Source organism: Babylonia areolata, chromosome 21 (genome assembly GCF_041734735.1).
Source record: "Babylonia areolata isolate BAREFJ2019XMU chromosome 21, ASM4173473v1, whole genome shotgun sequence".
In the NCBI taxonomy this organism is placed as follows: domain Eukaryota; kingdom Metazoa; phylum Mollusca; class Gastropoda; order Neogastropoda; family Buccinidae; genus Babylonia; species Babylonia areolata.
Window position 1 is genome coordinate 4,646,318 of NC_134896.1, and position 21,113 is coordinate 4,667,430.

General features: G+C 40.6%; 1 protein-coding gene across 1 annotated transcript in view; it reads left to right on the forward strand.

The window, feature by feature from the left end:
- Positions 1 to 21,113, forward strand: part of LOC143296012 (usherin-like) — a 168,276-nt gene that overhangs the window by 52,138 nt on the left and 95,025 nt on the right. The window contains exons 26-29 of the mRNA XM_076607750.1: positions 15,541 to 15,665; positions 17,826 to 18,012; positions 19,193 to 19,461; positions 19,840 to 20,011. Coding sequence (XP_076463865.1) covers positions 15,541 to 15,665; positions 17,826 to 18,012; positions 19,193 to 19,461; positions 19,840 to 20,011 — 753 coding nt within the window. The remainder of the gene's footprint in view (positions 1 to 15,540; positions 15,666 to 17,825; positions 18,013 to 19,192; positions 19,462 to 19,839; positions 20,012 to 21,113) is intronic.

Sequence of the window (21,113 nt, forward strand, 5' to 3'; positions counted from 1 at the left end):
CTGACACTATCTTGGGATCTGTGGTTTGATATTCTTTCAGCTTGGATGACTTGCCACTGTCTTTGATGTTTCCTTCTTCTAGCTTTCCTTCCTCTGACTCTTTGGCTTCTGATTCTTTCAGCTTGGACTTCTTGCCTCCTGCATTTTATGTTTCATTCTACAGTTTCTGTACTCTTTCCATTTTTTTCTCTCTCCTCTTTGTGTGGACATTACATGTTGTTTTTCCTTCTTTCGTTTGAGTAAAGAATCGGAATGGAAATTTGATAAAACAGGGAGCGGAGTATTATGTATTATGTATTTGCATGTGTGTGTGTGTGTGTGTGTGTGTGTGTGTGTTTGAGTCCCCATAAGCAACAGTTTCTCATCCAATACTGCATAGGTTTTTTTGATCCAGGTGCTTGGTCCTGAAGGCCGAAGGAAAATGTTTGTGCCGTGCGTTCTGTCCGGTTGTTCTTTCTCCATGTGCACACTGTACTATAGCATTCTTCCCCCTTCAACATTTCCTTCTCTTGTTTGAGTGATCATCCTGCTCTGACCTGTGTTTCTGCAGTCTCAAGGCCTGACCAGCGCTTTGGGTTTATGTATCGGTCAGGCATCTCTTCCTTCCTTTTTAAAAAAATTTATGTTCTTTTTATTTTACAGCAGATGTGGCGTAGTGTATATGCATCAGTCTGCACGCTTTGACATCTTCTTGAAACTGAAACTGAAAATGCAGTCTTTTCTTCTTTGTATGGGTGCTGTCATTTTCTGGTTTTCTTTTGTATCGTTTCAGCTTTTTCTTCTCCATGTTCTGGGTTCTTTATCTTCTTCACTTTGTCTTCCTCTGTGTGCATTGGTGGTCATTTTTCTGTGGTGTTCTTTCTGGTTTTCCCCCATTGTGAGTCGTTTCTTTCTCTTCCGTCCATATTCTGTCAGGTTTTTCCTCACTGTGGAGATGTCATCATTCTCTTTACCGTCTTAATGGATGGTTCATTTGGAAATCATCTCATCATTCTCTTTACCGTCTTAATGAATTGTTCATTTGGAAATAATCTCATCATTCTCTCTACGGTCTTAATGAATTGTTCATTTGGAAATCATCTCATCATTCTCTCTACGGTCTTAATGAATTGTTCATTTGGAAATCATCTCATCATTCTCTTTACCGTCTTAATGGATGGTTCATATGGAAATCATCTCATCATTCTCTTTACCGTCTTAATGGATGGTTCATATGGAAATCATCTCATCATTCTCTTTACCGTCTTAATAGATGGTTCATATGGAAATCATCTCATCATTCTCTTTACTGTCTTAATGGATGGTTCATATGGAAATCATCTCATCATTCTCTTTACTGTCTTAATGGATGGTTCATATGGAAATCATCTCATCATTCTCTTTACTGTCTTAATGGATGGTTCATTTGGAAATCATCTCATCATTCTCTTTACCGTCTTAATGGATGGTTCATATGGAAATCTTTGTCTTCTTCTGCTGGTTTTCTTCTGTCTCTTTCCCATTTATGCATTTGGCCATCAGCTTTTCTGTTCTGTATAGACATGGTCTTTTATATATATATATATGGTATTGACATGATGTTTTTATTCTGCATTATTTAAGCTTTTTTGTATTGCTTCTACAGGAGTTGTATTTGTCGTATTTTGTATTTATGAGTTTTTACTTCCTACTTTGGGGTCTTACCATACTGATTTGCCCATCTTCATCATGTCCCATTTTCTTTTTCAACTGTATCTTCTACGGTTTTTTTCCCTCCAGAATTTGTGGTATCCATTTCTTTGTTCTAGCATCGTTTTCTTCCTCTTAGGACAAAGATTATCTTCCCTTGTTCCATGATGATATATTTGTTTCTTTTTTGTGGGTGTAATATTTCTTTTCTATTGCATTATCTTGGGCTTTTGGGTTGCTCTGCCCAGATCACGATGTATCTGCTGGTGTGTTTCATTTGGTTTTATTTCCTTCACTGTTCCTTCCTTCTTTTCTTTTTTCTTTCCTTCCATTTCTGTCCTCTCTTTCTTTCTACACACACACACACACACACACACACACACACACACATATATGCTATCTTCTTTCAGAAAAAGAAAAAAAGAAAAAAAAAGTTTGTTTGTTTGTTTACACTATCTTCAACCGTTTTGTTTATGTATGATTTAGATTTTCAGAATTATTTTCTCGGTATTCATTGATAAAAAGAAAATTCTCTTTAGAGACTAGAATTCTGTGCATTTCATTTATGGAGTTCTGAAGAGCTTCAGTGTGTGACTGCATGTCTGGACTTGGGTGCTGCTGCCTGACGATTTCTTTTCTCTGCTGGGATGACTGTCTGTCTGTCTTGACAATTCTTCATGAGTGATCTGTCTTGACTATTCTATGTGAGTGATCTGTCTTGACTATTCTATGTGAGTGATCTGTCTTGACCATTCTATGTGAGTGATCTGTCTTGACTGTTCCATGTGCCTCTCTGAAGCTGGCCACAGTGCCAGTGTTAGTTGTTGTTTTTTTAAGCTTTGAAGAGAAGCCTAGACAGATTGTTTTATCACGTTATTCTGAAGATTATTAAATGCTTTGAGGAGAAGCCTAGATGGTATTGTTTTATTATGCTATGATGGAGATTATTATATACTTTGAAGAGAGGCCTAGACCGTATTTTTTAAAAAACACATTATTATGGAGATAGAACTGTGTTTTTTATGTACTATTTATTTACATTTAATATACTTGTAAATGATACTTTGTATTGTTTTATAGAGTTATTTGGAAATAATACTTTTTATACTGTTTATTTACATATGATATAAACGATACCTAGATAGTATTCTTTTATTATGTTATTTCGGAAAGAAACCTTTTTTGACTGTTTATATCCATATGATGTAATTGCTACTTTTCAGTATCACAGAGAACTGGGCCCCTGGTAGCTATGTGCAGACCTGCTAACACCTTAATCCCCTTTGTTTTTATATTCAGTGAAAGATACTCATGTTAAAGATCCCATAGTTCATGTCAGCATTAGTTGGCTTATTGTAACACGAATGTACCCAGCATGAACATCCCCCCAAAACGGTGGGTTTAAAATGGTGATCAGTGTAAAAGCCCAGTCATAAATTTTGACTAAACAAGCGAGTTGCAGCTTGTCAAGTCTGTATATTCACAATCAGATTGACATAACTCCTGTAGGATAAGTTGCAAAGATACTTTATTCCACTGAGGTTACAAATAGGAAATTGGTTCATGCACTGATACCTATAAGAAAGGAGGGAGGGAGGGAGGCTGCTCGCATCTGGCGCTCTTTTTGCGATAGCGTTCTTTTCAGGGATGCTGTGAAGATCTAGCATTGCTAAGCATAGGAGCTTGCATATTTATGCTTGAAGGCCATAACACGAACCACTGAACAGAGAAGACTTTGTTGCTGCCCAGCATGCCAGAGGACATAATCGGCAGTAGGTAAGCAAGAACACAGAAGAAGAAATGCACTGTTATTGAACTGGACATAAACACCACAACAAGTACAAAAGAAACCAACTCCATGAGTGCTGGTTGCGGCAGGTTGTAAAGGGATCACCAGCATCTCCACTTTTAACGACGAAGGCTTGATCTACAGCGACGGTAAATGGCATGACTTCAAGGCGCTGCGTCACCATGGTATTTATGGTCTGGTCGTTGTCGACCATAAGTGGACAGGTGACTGACTGCTTGCTTTGCTGTCTGAGTGCTGTAGGTGTCTTGAGTGCCATAGGTGTTTGAATGCCGTAGGTGTTTGAGTGCTGTTGTCACAAGTGGACAGGTGACTGCTTGCCTTGATGTCTCAGTGCCGTAGGTACCTGTCTTGAGTGCCGTGTGTTGTATGGTGTGTGGCATGAAAGGCACAGAAGCACTGGTTGGGGAAGTAAAACCCAATCAACACTCGCTGTGATATGATGTGCTGCACTGAGTTTGAGTAGAAGGAGAGAAAAACAAACGAAAAAAGTTTGATCTCTGTGTTGGAGACGCTTTTGGGCAGGGAAGGAAAATGCTTGTAGGTAGATGAAAGTGCGTAGAGAGAATACTGTGCACAGACAGATGAAGATGCATGTGCGCACATATACACACACATGCACCCACATTTGCATGTGCCCACACACACATGCAGATGCACACTTCGGCGTGCATACATTTGTACCCATTCAGACACACAAACTCGCACACATACACATGCACGCGTACATGCATACAAAACACATAGGCAACACAGACACACACACACACACACACACACACACATATTGCTGAGATCAGTTTAAAATCAAACCTTCATTTCCCTAAAAGAGCACAGTCTATTCACTCCCTCACGACTATAGGTACTTGAATACCTCTGGCATATTTAAAACATCAGGAGTGAACCCAAATCAGACTGCCCCTCAGTTCATGCACGACAATACCAAAATGGGAGATGAACAACGCAACATTTGACATTAATTACCTGGATTTAAAGAAAGCTGAAGGCCCTGTTCTCCCTGCTTCTGTTAAATCTCACATTCAAGAAAACTATCCAAATCACCTTAAAGTATATACAGATGGTTCAGTACTTGATAACAATCAGGCAGGGACAGCATTTATAAATCCGTCATTAAAAGTAGAGAAGAACTATCATATCGGTAAAGATTCTTCTATATTCACAGCAGAACTTATGGCTATTTTAATGGGATTAAATCACTTACTAGATCTTCCCATGACCTTATTTCAAGTGTTATTTTGTATTGATTCTAAATCTGATTGTAAGCATTAAAATCTTTTAATTTGAAGACAAGAGGAGAACTCGTAACAAAAATTCGTCATGTAATTCAATGTTTTGACCATCCGTGGTACAAAGATTAACTTTTGTTGGATCCCTTCTCACGAAAGGATTGTGGGAAATGAGCGGGTGCAAAGGCGCAATGAACATTTACAGTGCCATAGAAATTCATATTCCGGATTTATTACAAGAAGGTTATTCTCTACTGGAGAAAACTTGCTAGCACCGTTTCAATAAACTAAAACAGGAGTCTGACCCTGACAGAGAAAATACTGACAATAGTTCGCGCAAAATTGATCACGTTTTCTTTTAAAACAAAAGGACATCACAGTAGCAGAAGGCTCACCAGTCCAATAGACAGACTATGACTGGATGCCATAAAAACAAAATATACTTCTAATGTGACTTGCATTTGCAGCAATGAAATTACCCCCGTGCATATCATCCATAAATGTGAACAGTTTAAACCATATTTACCTGTGTCATTTACAAAATCTGCAGTTCCATCTGCTTCCATTAGAAATGTCTTTTATGATAATCAACATGTGTTTGAAATAGTTCAGAGTTTAATTTGGAGCCCAATTGGCTCTTTGTTGTAATTCTACTGGTTGACTAGTTAGTTTGTTTTATTTTGTTTACATTTTTTTTTTTTTTAAATGTTAAGAGAGAGGAACAGGGAAAGCAGTGATGATTTAAGGCATGGGTGGGGTGGGGGAGATGACAGATTTTCGTCTAAAATCACAAATATGGATAGATGTTAAGCAAAAGAAGGAACAAACACACACAAACACACACACACACACAAACGTTAGAGTTTACAACATAGATGTAGAGAGGAACTCTAGCACACAACCCACGCCAGCACAAACACACATACACACACACAAACGTTAGAGTTTACAACATAGATGTAGAGAGGAACTCCAGCACACAACCCACGCCAGCATCTCCCTAAGTTCTCCGCTTCCTGTTTCCCTGACCCTGGGGGAAAGGGTTATGCCCCCTTGTTTTGCAATGCCTTACATATTCATATTGCCAAGTAGGGAGTAAAAGCAAACAACAGCAACAAAAAACAAACAAATGTGTGGGCTGAAAATTCACCGTCTGTTTTTCAGTATTTGCTTTTTGGGATTGGCATGTTATAGGCTGAAAATTCATCTGCTGCGTTCCAGTTTATGGGGTTTGGAATTGGCATGTTTCTGAAATTTCACCTGCTGCCTTCCAATATATGGGGTTTTGAAAATTCATACGCTGTGTTCCAATATATGCTGCTTGCGATTGACATATTGTTGATGATGGTTTGCATGTGGTGTTATCTATGTGTGTTGTGTGTGTATATGTGTGTGATTATGTGTATATATATATATGTGTGTGTGTGTGTGTGTGTTTTGTGTATGTGTGTGTTGTGTGCAGTGATATGTTCTTGCATGCATCACCTAGAATATCAGAACAGCAGAGGTGCAAAAAGTGTGCTGAGCTTTGCAGAGTGCTTTTGGTCCACACTGTTGTAGTGACTAGAAGCAGAGTGGGGGAAAATTTACGCAGAGAAATGGGCCGTACTGATGGAGTTCATTATTGTTATTATAAGTGACTGCAGTGATGATGGTGATGAGATCAGTGCTGACGACAGTTGTCAGGAACCAGGTTATAACCCATGTTTTGTGTTCTCAGTCACCAATATCAAGGATCAGCTTCACACAATGGTCTCTCTTGCTCTGCAGACAGGCAGAGGAAAATTTCCCTTTTATTGATTTTTATTCAAGCTCAATAATGACACTGTAATTATACACTGCTCCCATGCCATACCGTACGTCATTCATTTCTAATTGAAAAATTATAAACTGGATAATTTCAAAAGACGCATTTTTCTTTTTAACAGAACAGAGTTGTTTAAAACCTGTCATATTACAGAATATATATGTGTAAAAATTTGGGAAATGTGTTTTGAAAGGCACAGAGAAGAGTTAATACTAAGACAGGTTTTGAAATATCTTAAGAAATTAACACAAGATAAAGTCCAAAATCTGTTAAAGCATGTGAAGAAATTATCATAATCATTCGTTGCGATTGAACTACATTTTACCCACTGTGTGAGAATTGTATAAGTGGGTTTCTAGATCCCTTGATTTATTGTTTTATTTCATGGTGCATGTTCTTTTATATAGTGATGAGTTCCATATAATTACTGCTTCCTTGCAGTTGTTTTGCTGTGAAAAAAAAGGGCTGATAATTCATGGAGTTATGTTGTGAATTAGTTTATTAACACTGGTTAGAGAAGGTGAAGCTTGTTCATGTCAGCATTTGCGTTCTGACATAAATATATTTTTTGACATAAATATATTACATGATAATGTATTTGGTTTGGACGGTCATTTAGAGCGCTGCATTTATGGAATTTATTTCTTTGAAAATGGCTCATGATAAAACAAAACAAAACCAAACAAATGATAAACAAACAAACAAATGAAAAAAGCAACAACCCAAATGCACAACAGCCTACTGACAACAGCAAAGAAAACCTCTTCAGTATTCTGTTGAATGTTTTTTTTTTGTTGTCACCTTGTTAAGGTAAACAATCTTTGCATGTGTCATGTCTTATACCATCATGATTTAACTGTTCCAGCAATGAAAAAAACAACAAAACAAAACAAACAAAAAAAAACAAACAACGAAACCCAAAAGCCCAAAACAAACATGACAATACTTTGTAATGTTAAGGTGATGATATCCACCCATTCAAGTTTAGTCTTAAATTTTTATTAGTCTTAAATTTGTATATCTTATTGTAAAGTGCGGTGAGCCCCATTGAGATGGGGGTACGGTGCTGTATAAGCCTGCATATTATTATTATTATTATTATTATTATTATTATTTGTGATTTTGACTGAAAAATGAATGGTTCTTTAGAAAGGTTATGATATGAAATAGTCTACCCTTTGGAGGGTAAGGTAAAAATTTGTCCTAAACTGAGTGGTCCTTGAAAATGTTAAGGTGATGATATCCACCCTTTCAAGTGTTACTGTAGAAACCCATATTGGCAGCACCCCTTGAGTGAAAAGGTAGAAACCTAAAAGACAGCACCTTTTAGGGCAATAGGGTAGAAACCTATTGTGACAGCACCCTTTAGGGCAACAGGGTAGAAACCTATTGTGACAGCACCCTTTAGGGCAATAGGGTAGAAACCTATTGTGACAGCACCCTTTAGGGCAACAGGGTAGAAACCTATTGTGACAGCACCCTTTAGGGCAATAGGGTAGAAACCTATTATGACAGCACCTTTTGAGTGATAAGGTAGAAACCTATTATGACAGCACCTTTTGAGTGATAAGGTAGAAACCTATTATGACAGCATCTTTTTAGTGATAAGGTAGAAACCTATTATGACAGCACCTTTTGAGTGAAAAGGTAGAAACCTAAAAGACAGCACCCATTAGGGCAATAGGGTAGAAACGTATTATGACAGCACCTTTTGAGTGAAAAGGTAGAAACCTAAAAGACAGCACCCATTAGGGCAATAGGGTAGAAACCTATTATGACAGCACCTTTTGAGTGAAAAGGTAGAAACCTAAAAGACAGCACCCATTAGGGCAATAGGGTAGAAATGTATTATGGCAGCACCTTTTGAGTGAAAAGGTAGAAACCTAAAAGACAGCACCCATTAGGGCAATAGGGTAGAAACGTATTATGAGCGAATGATGAGTGGGGGGAAACCAGGTGGAAGGAGGGTGGAAGAAGTACGTCAGGCAAGCTAATTTCACCCTGTAGAGCAATAAACCCTGTCCTGACATGGCCCCACATTGGTCAGCTGGCCTTTAGGCAACAATGATAGATAAGCACCCTGTCCTGGATTGAGTAAAGCAGCATGTTTACTCCCTGTCATCTAAGGCAGCTGTAAGCGCATCTTCTTTGGAGTGACTACCACCAATGATGAGGGGTTGGGACGGTACGACCGGCGACCCCAAAACGAGAGATGGCACTCTGTTGAAGTTCGTCGCGCTGGCGTAAATGGATCGATAGATGTAGATAAGAATACAAAGTATCATTATTCAGGTGATCTTGTTTTTTTTCTTTTTTATATGTTCCATGTTTTATTTCTCATTTGACTGTAAATTTTACACATTTCATTCGTTTGTTACTTTTTTTTTTTATTCCATTGTTTTTTTCTGATTGTAATTTTTTTAAAATACAAATTTCATCCATTTGCTACTTTTTCTGTTCTGTTTTCTTTTGTATCTGACTAAATTTTACACATTTAACCCGTTTTTTACTTTTTCTTCATGCATGAATTTGAACTTCTGTGTCCCTTAGATGTTGAAATATTTTGGCTATTGGTTATCTGAGCTTTGAATTATTACTGTTCTTATTTGTGCTTAACACTTCTGTAATGTTAAATTTCAAGTGTAGTTTTGATTTGGGCAGTATGTTTTTATATACTGATGCTTTTTTGATAAACATAGATTTTTTTTTTAGTGTGTCTCTAATTGCATTGCATTGTCTCACACAGTGTGACAGAGAAGTATTGATAAACTGGCTCGTTTTCAGTTTGTACATGCCAAAATGTTAAACATGTCAAATATGAATGTGAGTGTGTGCTTGCATGTGCATGAAAGTCTCCATGTGTGTGTGTGTGTGTGTGTGTGTGTGTGTGTGTGTGTGTGTGTGTGTGTGTGTGTGTGATTACCATTTGATAACAAAAAGAAAATCAGAATGCTTGTATTGAAATTCGGGATGTGCATTCACTTCAGAGTTCATGAGAATGAGAATGAGTTCATGAGAATGTCCTGGTATATAAATATTCTCCATTACCAGTAGATAAATTCAGTCTGCAGTTGCATTACAGTCTCCAGCTAGTATGAATGGTATGTTTAGGATACATGTGTTTGTAAGTGGAAAGTGTGTTATTGATGCAAAGTTATTATTTTTTCCAGTTGGTGTGGTTTTTAGATAACATTTTAAAACAGAAACTCATGGTCATGATTTATCAGTTTAGCAGCCTGGCGCCCATTTTATTAAGTGATGCCATTGGCAGAATTGGTTGGGTGTTGGACTTGTGATCCAGTGTTGACCAGTGATCAGGGTTTATGGCCTCTTTCAGCATGGGGCTGTGTCTGTGGGAAAGGTGCTTGACTTCGATTTTCCTCACTCCACCAGGGTGTGAATGGGCACAGGGCTTTGGTTGGGGAAGGCTAACACATGGGAAGGAGAGGATTGGGCTCTGCCTTTCTGTGCCGAGCCCTGGACACAGTGGATGTGAATTCACTGTCCTCATGGCCATCAAAGTTATGGGACCTTTAACCTTAATTCATTTTAAAATAGATGTCATCATTTCTGTTCAGAGATCATGCCTTGATGTTACCTTGCCTTGCTTTGCTGTGTCTTTCGTCGTGCTTCACTGTGCTTTGTCTTGTCTGGCCTTGTCTGTTTTGCCCGCCTGCTTTGCTATGCCTGCTTTACCATGCCTGCTTTACCTTGCTGTGTTTTGCCTTGCCTGCTTTACCATGCCTGCTTTGCCTTGCCTGCTTTACCTTGCTGTGTTTTGCCTTGCCTGCTTTACCATGCCTGCTTTACCTTGCTGTGTTTTGCCTTGCCTGCTTTACCATGCCTGCTTTGCCTTGCCTGCTTTACCATGCCTGCTTTGCCTTGCTGTGTTTTGCCTTGCCTGCTTTACCATGCCTGCTTTACCTTGCTGTGTTTTGCCTTGCCTGCTTTACTATGCCTGCTTTACCTTGCCTGCTTTACCATGCCTGCTTTACCTTGCTGTGTTTTGCCATGCCTACTTTACCATGCCTGCTTTACCTTGCCTGCTTTACCATGCCTGCTTTACCTTGCTGTGTTTTGCCTTGCCTTGCTTTACCATGTCTTGCTTTACCTTGCCCTGCTTTACCTTGAAATATTTTGCCTTACCTGCTTTACCTGGTCTTGTTCTGCCTTGTCTTGCTTTACCTTGCCCTGCTTTACCTTGAAATGTTTTGCCTTACTTTGTCTTGCCTTATCTTATCTTTCATCAGCTTGTCTTGTCTTGAATCAGAATACAGAATACAGAATACTTTATTATCTCTACACGAGAAATTCACATGTGGTGTAAAACTGAAAATCAACACAAGAAAATCAGTCATTCAACATGTATATAGATAAACCATATTAAGGTAGACATGTAGCGTTTCCTTGTTGTGACGTGCTGGGATCTGGTTTGTTTGTATGATTTGTTTGGTTACTTTAAGTCTGTTTTTACAATGGTTTGAATTTCTTCTTCCCTTTTTTGTATTTTTGTCTATACTTTAAAAAAAGAAAATGTTATCAACCAGTATTTGTACTATAAGCATTTTGTAAGCTGAATATGTATGACTTCATTTTTTACAAGTATGTACAAATTTGATTCAAGTACTTTATAGGTATTCATTCAGTGAAATGTTAACAATGTCACATTTTATGGGTAAATTGAACTCCAAAATTTTCATTGAGAGAGACAGAGAGAGAGAGAGAGAGAGAGAGAGAGAGAGAGAGTCTTTCATTTTGATTTGCCTTGGACTGTTTGATAGATGTTGTGTCCAAGATGAACTATATAAAGCCCATTCATCATCAGGATAGAGTATGAGTTAGGTTAAGATAGGAAACTTATTCTCTGGAATGTTGTCTATTATATAAGTTCTGGATATGTGTTTCTCCAGTTTTTTTTTCTTCTTTCTTTCTTTTAACAATTTTTTTCAAATGTTTGTTTTCTTCATTTTCCCCCCCTTCTTGACCTCTTCTAATCTTTTTTGTTGTTGTTTTGCTCTTCTGTCTTTGCAGTTTTCAGTGGTGTTGTCATACCAAGTCATAATAAAGCAATGGACAGTGGTGTTACTGTCACACCAAGTCATAATAAAGCAATGGACAGTGGTGTTACTGTCACACCAAGTCATAATAAAGCAGTTGACAGTGGTGTTACTGTCACACCAAGTCATAATAAAGCAGTTGACAGTGGTGTTACTATCACACCAAGTCATAATAAAGCAGTGGACAGTGGTGTTACTGTCACACCAAGTCATAATAAAGCAGTTGACAGTGGTGTTACTATCACGCCAAGTCATAATAAAGCAATGGACAGCGGTGTTACTATCACACCAAGTCATAATAAAGCAGTTGACAGTGGTGTTACTATCACACCAAGTCATAATAAAGCAGTGGACAGCAGTGTTACTGTCACACTAAGTCATAATAAAGCAGTTGACAGTGGTGTTACTATCACGCCAAGTCATAATAAAGCAGTGGACAGCGGTGTTACTGTCACACTAAGTCATAATAAAGCAGTTGACAGTGGTGTTACTATCACACCAAGTCATAATAAAGCAGTGGACAGCGGTGTTACTGTCACACTAAGTCATAATAAAGCAGTTGAGAGTGGTGTTACTATCACACCAAGTCATAATAAAGCAGTTGAGAGTGGTGTTACTGTCACACCAAGTCATAATAAAGCAATTGACAGTGGTGTTACTATCACACCAAGTCATAATAAAGCAGTGGACAGCGGTGTTACTGTCACACCAAGTCATAATAAAGCAGTTGACAGTGGTGTTACTATCACACCAAGTCATAATAAAGCAGTTGACAGTGGTGTTACTATCACACCAAGTCATAATAAAGCAGTTGACAGTGGTGTTACTGTCACACCAAGTCATAATAAAGCAATGGACAGTGGTGTTACTGTCATGCCAAGTCATGATAAAGCAATGGACACACACACACACACACACACACACACAGAGGAAAAAAAGACATAGCACACACACACACACACACACACAACACACACACACACACACACACACACACACACATAGAGGAAAGTCCAACATATCCTGACAGGCTTTAATATTAAATGATGATTGAGTCTTCAGCAAAATTTTATGATGTCTTTTGCCTGATAACTGTATCAAATAAACTTTCCAGTGCTTAAGGATTCTTCTTTTTTATGAATTTTTTTGAGCTTGTGGTAAAGGTTTTATTTCACTGTTTTTCATCATACTCTTGTTATACTGTTACCGTTGTTCTTCCTGTTTGTATCACTCTTTTCCTTTTCAGCTGTTGTTTTTTTCTTGTTTTTCTCCTATCTGCCTTCTTGTTTTCTAAAATAATAGTTATATCTGTGTTTAAACTTTGCAGTTGATATCTAATTTGTTATGTTGTAATATTGATTGGTAATGTATTTTCAAGGAAACGGGATGTACTAAATGATACTGATAATGATAATCATTATGCATAGTTGTACGTACATACGTATGTATGTATGTATGTGTGTGTGTATGGATGGATGGATTGATGTATAGACATGTATATTTATATGATGTATGTGTGCGCAAACGTGTGCATGCGTGTGTTTTAGAACAACAGTAAGATTGATCCTGATTCTGTTGTCTAGAATTCATACTATTTTGAAAAGTAGAAGTTTTTGTTGATCAACCACTTGTTGATTTATTATTTCAAATGTTACCATTTTATTGACTGACTTGTGTAAACAAAGTGAGTCTGTTTTAACCCGGTGTTCGGTTGTCTGTGTGTGTGTGTGGCTGTGTGTCTGTGTGTCCGTGGTAAACTTTATCATTGCCATTTTCTCTGCAAATACTTTGTCATTTGACACCAAATTTGGCATAAAAATAGGAAAAAATCAATTCTTTCCAGTCATCTTGTTTAAAACAATATTGCACCTCTGGGATGGGCACAGAAAAATAGATAAAAAACGCCAAATTATATGCAAAATGAATTTACTGTTACATTTATATTTTTTTTATTCTCTAAACTTGGCACTTTGATCTGATATTCTGATACAGCATCAAGAGCAGTAATTTTTATCAATTTTTGTTCAAACAGGAACTTCTTTTGCTAAGCATTATATTTCTGGTGCATGTCTTTGGTGCAGCTAGTAAGAAAGGGAAATTAATCTGTAATTAATGCTAGGGGGGTTAGTTTGCTTTAAACTGATCTTTCTCATCTTAAACATTACATTTTGAAATTATACTTAATACATAAAAAGTTTGTTTATTTTACTCTCAGTGTACAGGGCTTTCACTATGTTCATTCGCCCAAGTAGTCTTTTTTCGGAAAATACTAAAATCAATACTACAAGTGGACTTTATAGATCTGTTGGCTGAGCCCTGAAGGTCATGGGCAAAAATCAGTTGCATACACATATTTATACATATTCAAAGCGTGTGCTCATATTCCTTGTGAACATGAAGGACGCCATTTTGTTTCAAGTTGTTGACCTGCCTGTTCAATCCTATATTCAATTGACAATACACGATAACATGTGATGGAAAGTTGGAGAAGGAGACCATTAAATATTTCTTCAGAGAAAGATTTGTGAATGCCTCATCACTTATGGATTATGCCCCCAACTGCCATAAAAATATCAACAAAATCAGTCGGAATTCACAGTTAAAAATAATAAACCATGAGAGTTAATACCCTTGATGAAACGTAAAAATTTCCAGTCTTGACTTCTCTCAAAATTAAGTACTTTTCACTTCATACGACGTTTAGAAGTACTTATACTTGGCTCTACATGTTATTAGTTTAACAAAATACTCAATTTTCATATCAACTTTAAAACTATAAAACTAGAATGAACATAAAGAGAAATTGAATTGACTGTGTCATACATTCCTGGCAGGTGTAACTAAACTTGTACATCTATCTAGATCCAGAGAAAACGGCTAAATGTTGCAGTGTGATTGTGGCGATAGCCACGTCTCCTTTACCGTGGACTTAAAAAGAATTCTTAATTGCCCTTAAAGATTTTTTGAATGCCCAAGATACACCAGAATAATATGATTTAAACAGTGTTCTCACTGCGAATACCGCAGTCGATTTATCGCCCTTAAAAATCATGTTTAAATGTTAAATTTTTGAACGTCAGTTAAGGAGCCATGATAGTGTATTAAGACAGTTTCTTCTCACCCCGCGGGGTTCAGATCTGCCTTCAGGGCTTTTTTTTTTTTTTTTTTTTAACCCAAAGCTTTATAATAACAAATACAGAACACATTTTAACGATAAGATTTGTGTATCACAAGTGAGTCTTGAAGGCCTTGCCTCTCTTGTTATTTATTGAAAAATTTTTTTTTCGTTGTTTATTTTCAGTCCTGATTTTGTTGGTTGAAGGTTAATCCTGATGTGAATCTGATACATGTGAGATATATAGTATGCTAATAGTTTTGATATTTTGTGCATGTCTGTGCATATGAAATATGTGTGTGTATGTGTGTTTGTGTGTGTGTTTGTGAGAGAGAGAGAGAGAGAGAGAGAGAGAGGGAATGAGAGAGAGAGAGAGAGAGAGAGAGAGAGAGAGAGGAGGGATTCATTCATAATATTTTGCATTCAATGCTCTGATGGTAACCACTTGCAGATATCTTTTTTAATGTTACTATTGTGAGCTTGGCATGGGAAGGAAAACACTCAGAACAGTACTGCTCTCAAGATAACATGTTTTGTGAATGTTTCCTTGCTGTTTCCAATGAAATTTCAGTTTTTTTTCCTTGTTGTTTCCAATGAAATTTCATTCTTGCTGTCTCTGTTTATATATAACACGTTTTGTGAACGTTTCCTTGTTGTTTCCAATGAAATTTCATTCTTGCTGTCTCTGTTTATATATAACACGTTTTGTGAACGTTTCCTTGCTGTTTCCAATGAAATTTCATTCTTGCTGTCTCTGTTTATACATAACACGTTTTGTGAACGTTTCCTTGCTGTTTCCAATGAAATTTCATTCTTGCTGTCTGTTCATTGGCTCCCAGGCTCAGGGCAGATTACTGACAAGGACTGCAGACACAGCACTGTGATTGGCCACACCACGGAGCTGTACATTGGAGGGGTTCCCCAGGACTTCATTCTGCGCCGCAACGAGCACAGGAACAGCCCGGTTAGTAAGAGACATGAAGCCATTATTGTCGTCAGTAGGGGGCTTAGTAAGAGGTGTCCTTAGATTGTCGTCAGTAGGGGGCTTAGTAGAAGGTGTCCTTAGAGTGTAGTCTTTAGGGGGTTTAGTAAGAGGTGTCCTTAGAGTGTCGTCAGTAGGGGACTTAGTAAGAGGTGTCCTTAGAATGTTGTCAGTAGGGGGCTTAGTAGGAGGTGTCCTAAGAATGTCGTCAGTAGGGGGCTTAGTAGGAAGTGTTCTAAGAATGTCGTCAGTAGGGGGCTTAGTAGGAGGTGTTCTAAGACTGTCGTCAGTAGGGGGCTTTGTAGGAGGTGCCCTTAGAATGTTGTCAGTAGGGGACTTAGTAGAAGGTGTCCTTAGAGTGTCGTCAGTAGGGGACTAAGTAGGAGGTGTCCTTAGAGTGTCATCAGTAGGGGGCTTAGTAGGTGGTGTCCTGAGAATGTCGTCAGTAGGGGACTTAATAGGAGGTGTCCTTAGAGTGTCGTCAGTAGGGGACTAAGTAGGAGGTGTCCTTAGAGTGTCATCAGTAGGGGGCTTAGTAGGTGTCCTAAGTAGGTTGTCAGTAGGGGGCTTAGTAGGTGGTGTCCTTAGAATGTCGTCAGTAGGGGGCTTAGTAGGTGGTGTCCTTAGAATGTCGTCAGTAGGGGGCTTAGTAGGTGGTGTCCTTAGAATGTCGTCAGTAGGGGGCTTAGTAGGTGGTGTCCTTAGAATGTCGTCAGTAGGGGGCTTAGTAGGTGGTGTCCTTAGAATGTTGTCAGTAGGGGGCTTAGTAGGAGGTGTCCTTAGAATGTCGACAGTAGGGGGCTTAGTAGGAGGTGTCCTAAGTAGGTTGTCAGTAGGGGGCTTAGTAGGAGGTGTCCTAAGTAGGTTGTCAGTAGGGGGCTTAGTAGGAGATGTCCTTAGTAGGTTGTCAGTAGGGGGCTTAGTAGGAGGTGTCCTAAGAAGTTCATCAGTAGGGGGCTTAGTAGGAGGTGTCCTAAGTAGGTTGTCAGTAGGGGGCTTAGTAGGAGGTGTCCTTAGAATGTTGTCAGTAGGGGGCTTAGTAGGAGGTGTCCTTAGAATGTTGTCAGTAGGGGGCTTAGTAGGTGGTGTCCTTAGAATGTTGTCAGTAGGGGGCTTAGTAGGAGGTGTCCTTAGAATGTCAACAGTAGGGAGCTTAGTAGGAGGTGTTCTAAGTAGGTTGTCAGTAGGGGGCTTAGTAGGAGGTGTCCTTAGTAGGTTGTCAGTAGGGGGCTTATTAGGTGTCCTTAGTAGGTTGTCAGTAGGGGGCTTAGTAGGAGGTGTCCTTAGAATGTTGTCAGTAGGGGGCTTAGTAGGAGGTGTCCTTAGAATGTCGACAGTAGGGGGCTTAGTAGGAGGTGTCCTAAGTAGGTTGTCAGTAGGGGGCTTAGTAGTTGGTATATTTGTATGCACTCGATGGGCGCAATAGCTGAGTGGTTAAAGAGTTAGAATTTCAATCTGAGGGTCCCCAGTTCGAATCTTGGTAACGGCGCCTGGTTGGTAAAGGGTGGAGAATTTTCCAATCTCCCAGGTCAACGTATGTGCAGACCTGCTAGTGCCTGAACCCTCTTCATGTGTATATGCACACAGAAGATCAAATATGCATGTTAAAGATCCTGTAATCTATGTCAGTGTTTGGTGGGTTATGGAAACAAGAACATATCCAGCATGCATGCCCCAGAAAATTGAGTATGGCTGCCTACATGGCAGGGGTAAAAACAGTCAAACAGGTAAAAGCCCACTCATGTACACACGAGTGAGTGTGGGAGTTGCAGCCCATGAACAGAGAAGACAGGAAGTTTGCAGTCCAGGCCTGACTTGTGAGTTAGGTTCTGCTACTGGTTAAGCAGATGTGGTGCAGCGTTATGGATTGTGCGACACTGTGCAGCACTGTGCATTGTTTCTGACACACATGTTTGTCACGTACTGAGTAATCTTGCCATTTGTATTGTTGCAGTGTTTTGTTTTGTTTTCCACTTTATTGTGTGTGACCCTTCCAGAGACTAAGGGAGCTAAGTGCTGCATGAGAGAATGAGGAGGCGAGGAGAGTAAAGGATTAACAAACAATAAAGGGTGGTAACTCTCTCCATGCAGACAGTACACAACTTCCTAAGTCAGTGCTGCTTTATGCTCCCCTGGTTTCAGCTAAGGAAGGTGATTGGCCAGAGCTTCCAAGGGTGTATCCACAAGGTGGAGATCCTGAAACAGATGTACCCGTTTGAGGTGTGGGAGGAGCTGCGGTGGGAGAATGCTGTCAGCTATGAGCTGGCCTTCCTCAACTGGCAGGGCTGCCCCATCAACCTGGGACCCGGCATCCACTTCATGGGCAAAGGTCTGTTGGTTTTTGGGGAGTGGGGGGTGGGTGGGGGGGGGGAGTGTGACATCCACTTCATGGGCAAAGGTCTGTTGGGGGTGTGTGGGGGTGGCATCCACTTCATGGGCAAAGGTCTGTTGGGTGTGTGTGGGTGTGGCATCCACTTCATGGGCAAAGGTCTGTTGAGTGTGTGTGGGGGTGTGTGGGTGTGGCATCCACTTCATGGGCAAAGGTTTGTTGAGTGTGTGTGGGGGTGTGGGGGCGTGGCATCCACTTCATGGGCAAAGGTCTGTTGGGTGTGGGTGTGTGGGTGTGGCATCCACTTCATGGGCAAAGGTCTGTTGGTGGGGGGTGGGGGGTGGGATCCACTTCATGGCCAAAGCTCTGTTGGGTGTGTGTGAGGGTGTGGCATATCCACTTCATGGGCAAAGGTCTGTTGGGTGTGTGTGGGGGTGGGGGTGGTGGTGGTGTGTGTGTGTTGGGTGGTGTTGTGTGTGTAGGGTGTGTGAGTGTCTGTGCGTGGGTATAGGGTGTGTGTTTGTGTGTGTGAGTGGGGGGTGGGGGGTGGAGGGGTGTTGGGGGGCGCTAAGAGTGTATCTGTGTTGTGTGTGTGTGTGTGTGTGTGTGTGGCAACCACTTTATGGACAAAGGTCTGTTGGTGTGTGTTGTGTGTATGTGAGTGTGTTCATATGTGTGTGTGAGTGTGTGTTTATGAATATGTATATGTGTGTATCGGTGTCTTGTCTGTGTCTGTGTGTGTGTATGTTCATATGTTTTTGATACAGGATTTTTACACGCGACAGACTCAAAACCTGTCTTTTCATTTTCTGATCACTTACGACAGTGCTGATTACTCTCTCTCTCTCTCTCATGTTTAAAATTTTATTATTACTTTTCTGTGTTAATTTCACGTGAATCATTATGTGTAGCATTCATGCTAGGGTTTTGTTGGTGTGCGTGTGTGTGTTACTCGCTTCCGTTCCGTACAGATGTGATGTCTCTCAGTTTGACGCTGTGTTATACTCGTACATTATACATGTATTAAGTATTAACTACATTTATATGCGTACATGTTTGTGTGTCTCTTAGAACAACGGCAGATGTGTAAATCGGCCAAAGTGCTAACATCTTCACCGTTGGAAAATAAAGATTCATTTATTCATTCATTCATTCATTCTCTCTCTCTCTCATGTTTCAGGCTATGCGGCTTTACCGAGGTGTAGTGAGGAAGACTGTCTGCTGGAGGGTGATTTTGACATCAGCTTTCGGATGCGGACCAGCCTGCACACAGGGCTGCTGTTGATGGCACACGGCGGGCCAGGCATCTACCTCCTGGCCTACCTGCGCAATGACTCCCTGGTATGGGAGTTCCAGAACGACACCGTTAAGACCGCCGTTCACTACACTCACACCGACCCCACCGCAACTCTGTGCGACGGGAACTGGCACACTGTTGTTTTCACCAAGGTGTGTGTTTTGAAAAGAAAAAAAAAAGAAAAGAAAAGAGCTTGTGACGTGTTCTGTTTTTTTGTTTTTGTTTTTAGTGGGGGTGGTGGGTGGGGGTGGGGGGGTGGATGGGGTAAACTGAGTGCGTTTGCTTGTGAGAGAGAACGCAAGAATGCAAGAATTTTAATGTAAGGTCACCGACCTGTATACATTTTGGGTGCACGTGTTGCACACACAGCTTAACTAAAATAAAATAGAGAGAGAGAGAGAGAGAGAGAGAGAGTGTGTGTGTGTGTGTGTGTGTGCATGTTGTGTGTGTGTGTGTGTGTGCACCACCCTTTTTTCTCTCTTTTTTATCTGCCCACATTTGTTAATGTGTCAAAGTTTCCGTCCCTGCAGTTGGGCCAGCAGGGCAGCATCAGTGTGGACGGAGGACCAGCCGCTGTGAACGGTGACCCTTCTGTGGCCATGGCGGTGCCTATCCTCTCCCACATCTTTGTGGGCGGAGTCAAACCCGACTCCGACATGTCCGCTTTCCTGCAGACCAATCAGATTGACGCTCCCAGTAACGGTGAGTGAGAAGGTTTTTTTTGTTTTCAGTGGTCTGATTGGTTGGTTGTGTGGTTTGTTGGTTTGATGTCGCATTATGTTACAGCGCTGCATTGAATTGTGTTGTAGTGTCACATTGTATGTGTCAGGTTTTAGGGGATGCATGGTGGCACTGACATTGTGTTGTAGTGTGACACTGTGTCAGGGTTTGGGGGTGGTACTGACATTGTGTTGAAGTGTGACACACTGTGTGTGTCAGGGTTTGGGGGTGGTACTGACATTGTGTTGAAGTGTGACACTGTGTGTCAGGGTTTGGGGGTGGCACTGACATTGTTGTAGTGTGACACAGTGTGTGCGTCAGGGTTTGGGGGTGGTACTGACATTGTGTTGAAGTGTGACACACTGTGTGTGTCAGGGTTTGGGGGTGGTACTGACATTGTGTTGAAGTGTGACACACTGTGTGTCAGGGTTTGGGGGTGGTACTGACATTGTGTTGAAGTGTGACACTGTGTGTCAGGGTTTGGGGGTGGCACTGACATTGTTGTAGTGTGACACAGTGTGTGAGGGTTTGGGGGGTGGCAGTGACATTGTGTTGTAGTGTGACAGGGTTTGGGGGTGGCAGTGACATTGTGTTGTAGTGTGACACACTGTGTGTCAGGGTTCGGGGGGTGGCAGTGACATTGTGTTGTAGTGTGACACACTGTGTGTCAGGGTTTGGGGGTGGCAGTGACATTGTGTTGAAGTGTGACACACTGTGTGGCAGTGTTTGGGGGTGGCACTGACATTGTGTTGTAGTGTGACACACTGTGTGTCAGGGTTTGGGGGTGGCACTGACATTGTGTTGTAGTGTGACACACTGTGTGTCAGGGTTTGGGGGTGGCACTGACATTGTGTCATAGTGTGACACTGTGCGTCAGGGTTTGGGGGTGGCACTGACATTGTGTCATAGTGTGACACTGTGCGTCAGGGTTTGGGGGTGGCACTGACATTGTGTCATAGTGTGACACTGTGCTTCAGGGTTTGGGGGTGGCACTGACATTGTGTCATAGTGTGACACTGTGTGTGTCAGGGTTTGGGGGTGGTACTGACATTGTGTTGAAGTGTGACACACTGTGTGTGTGTCA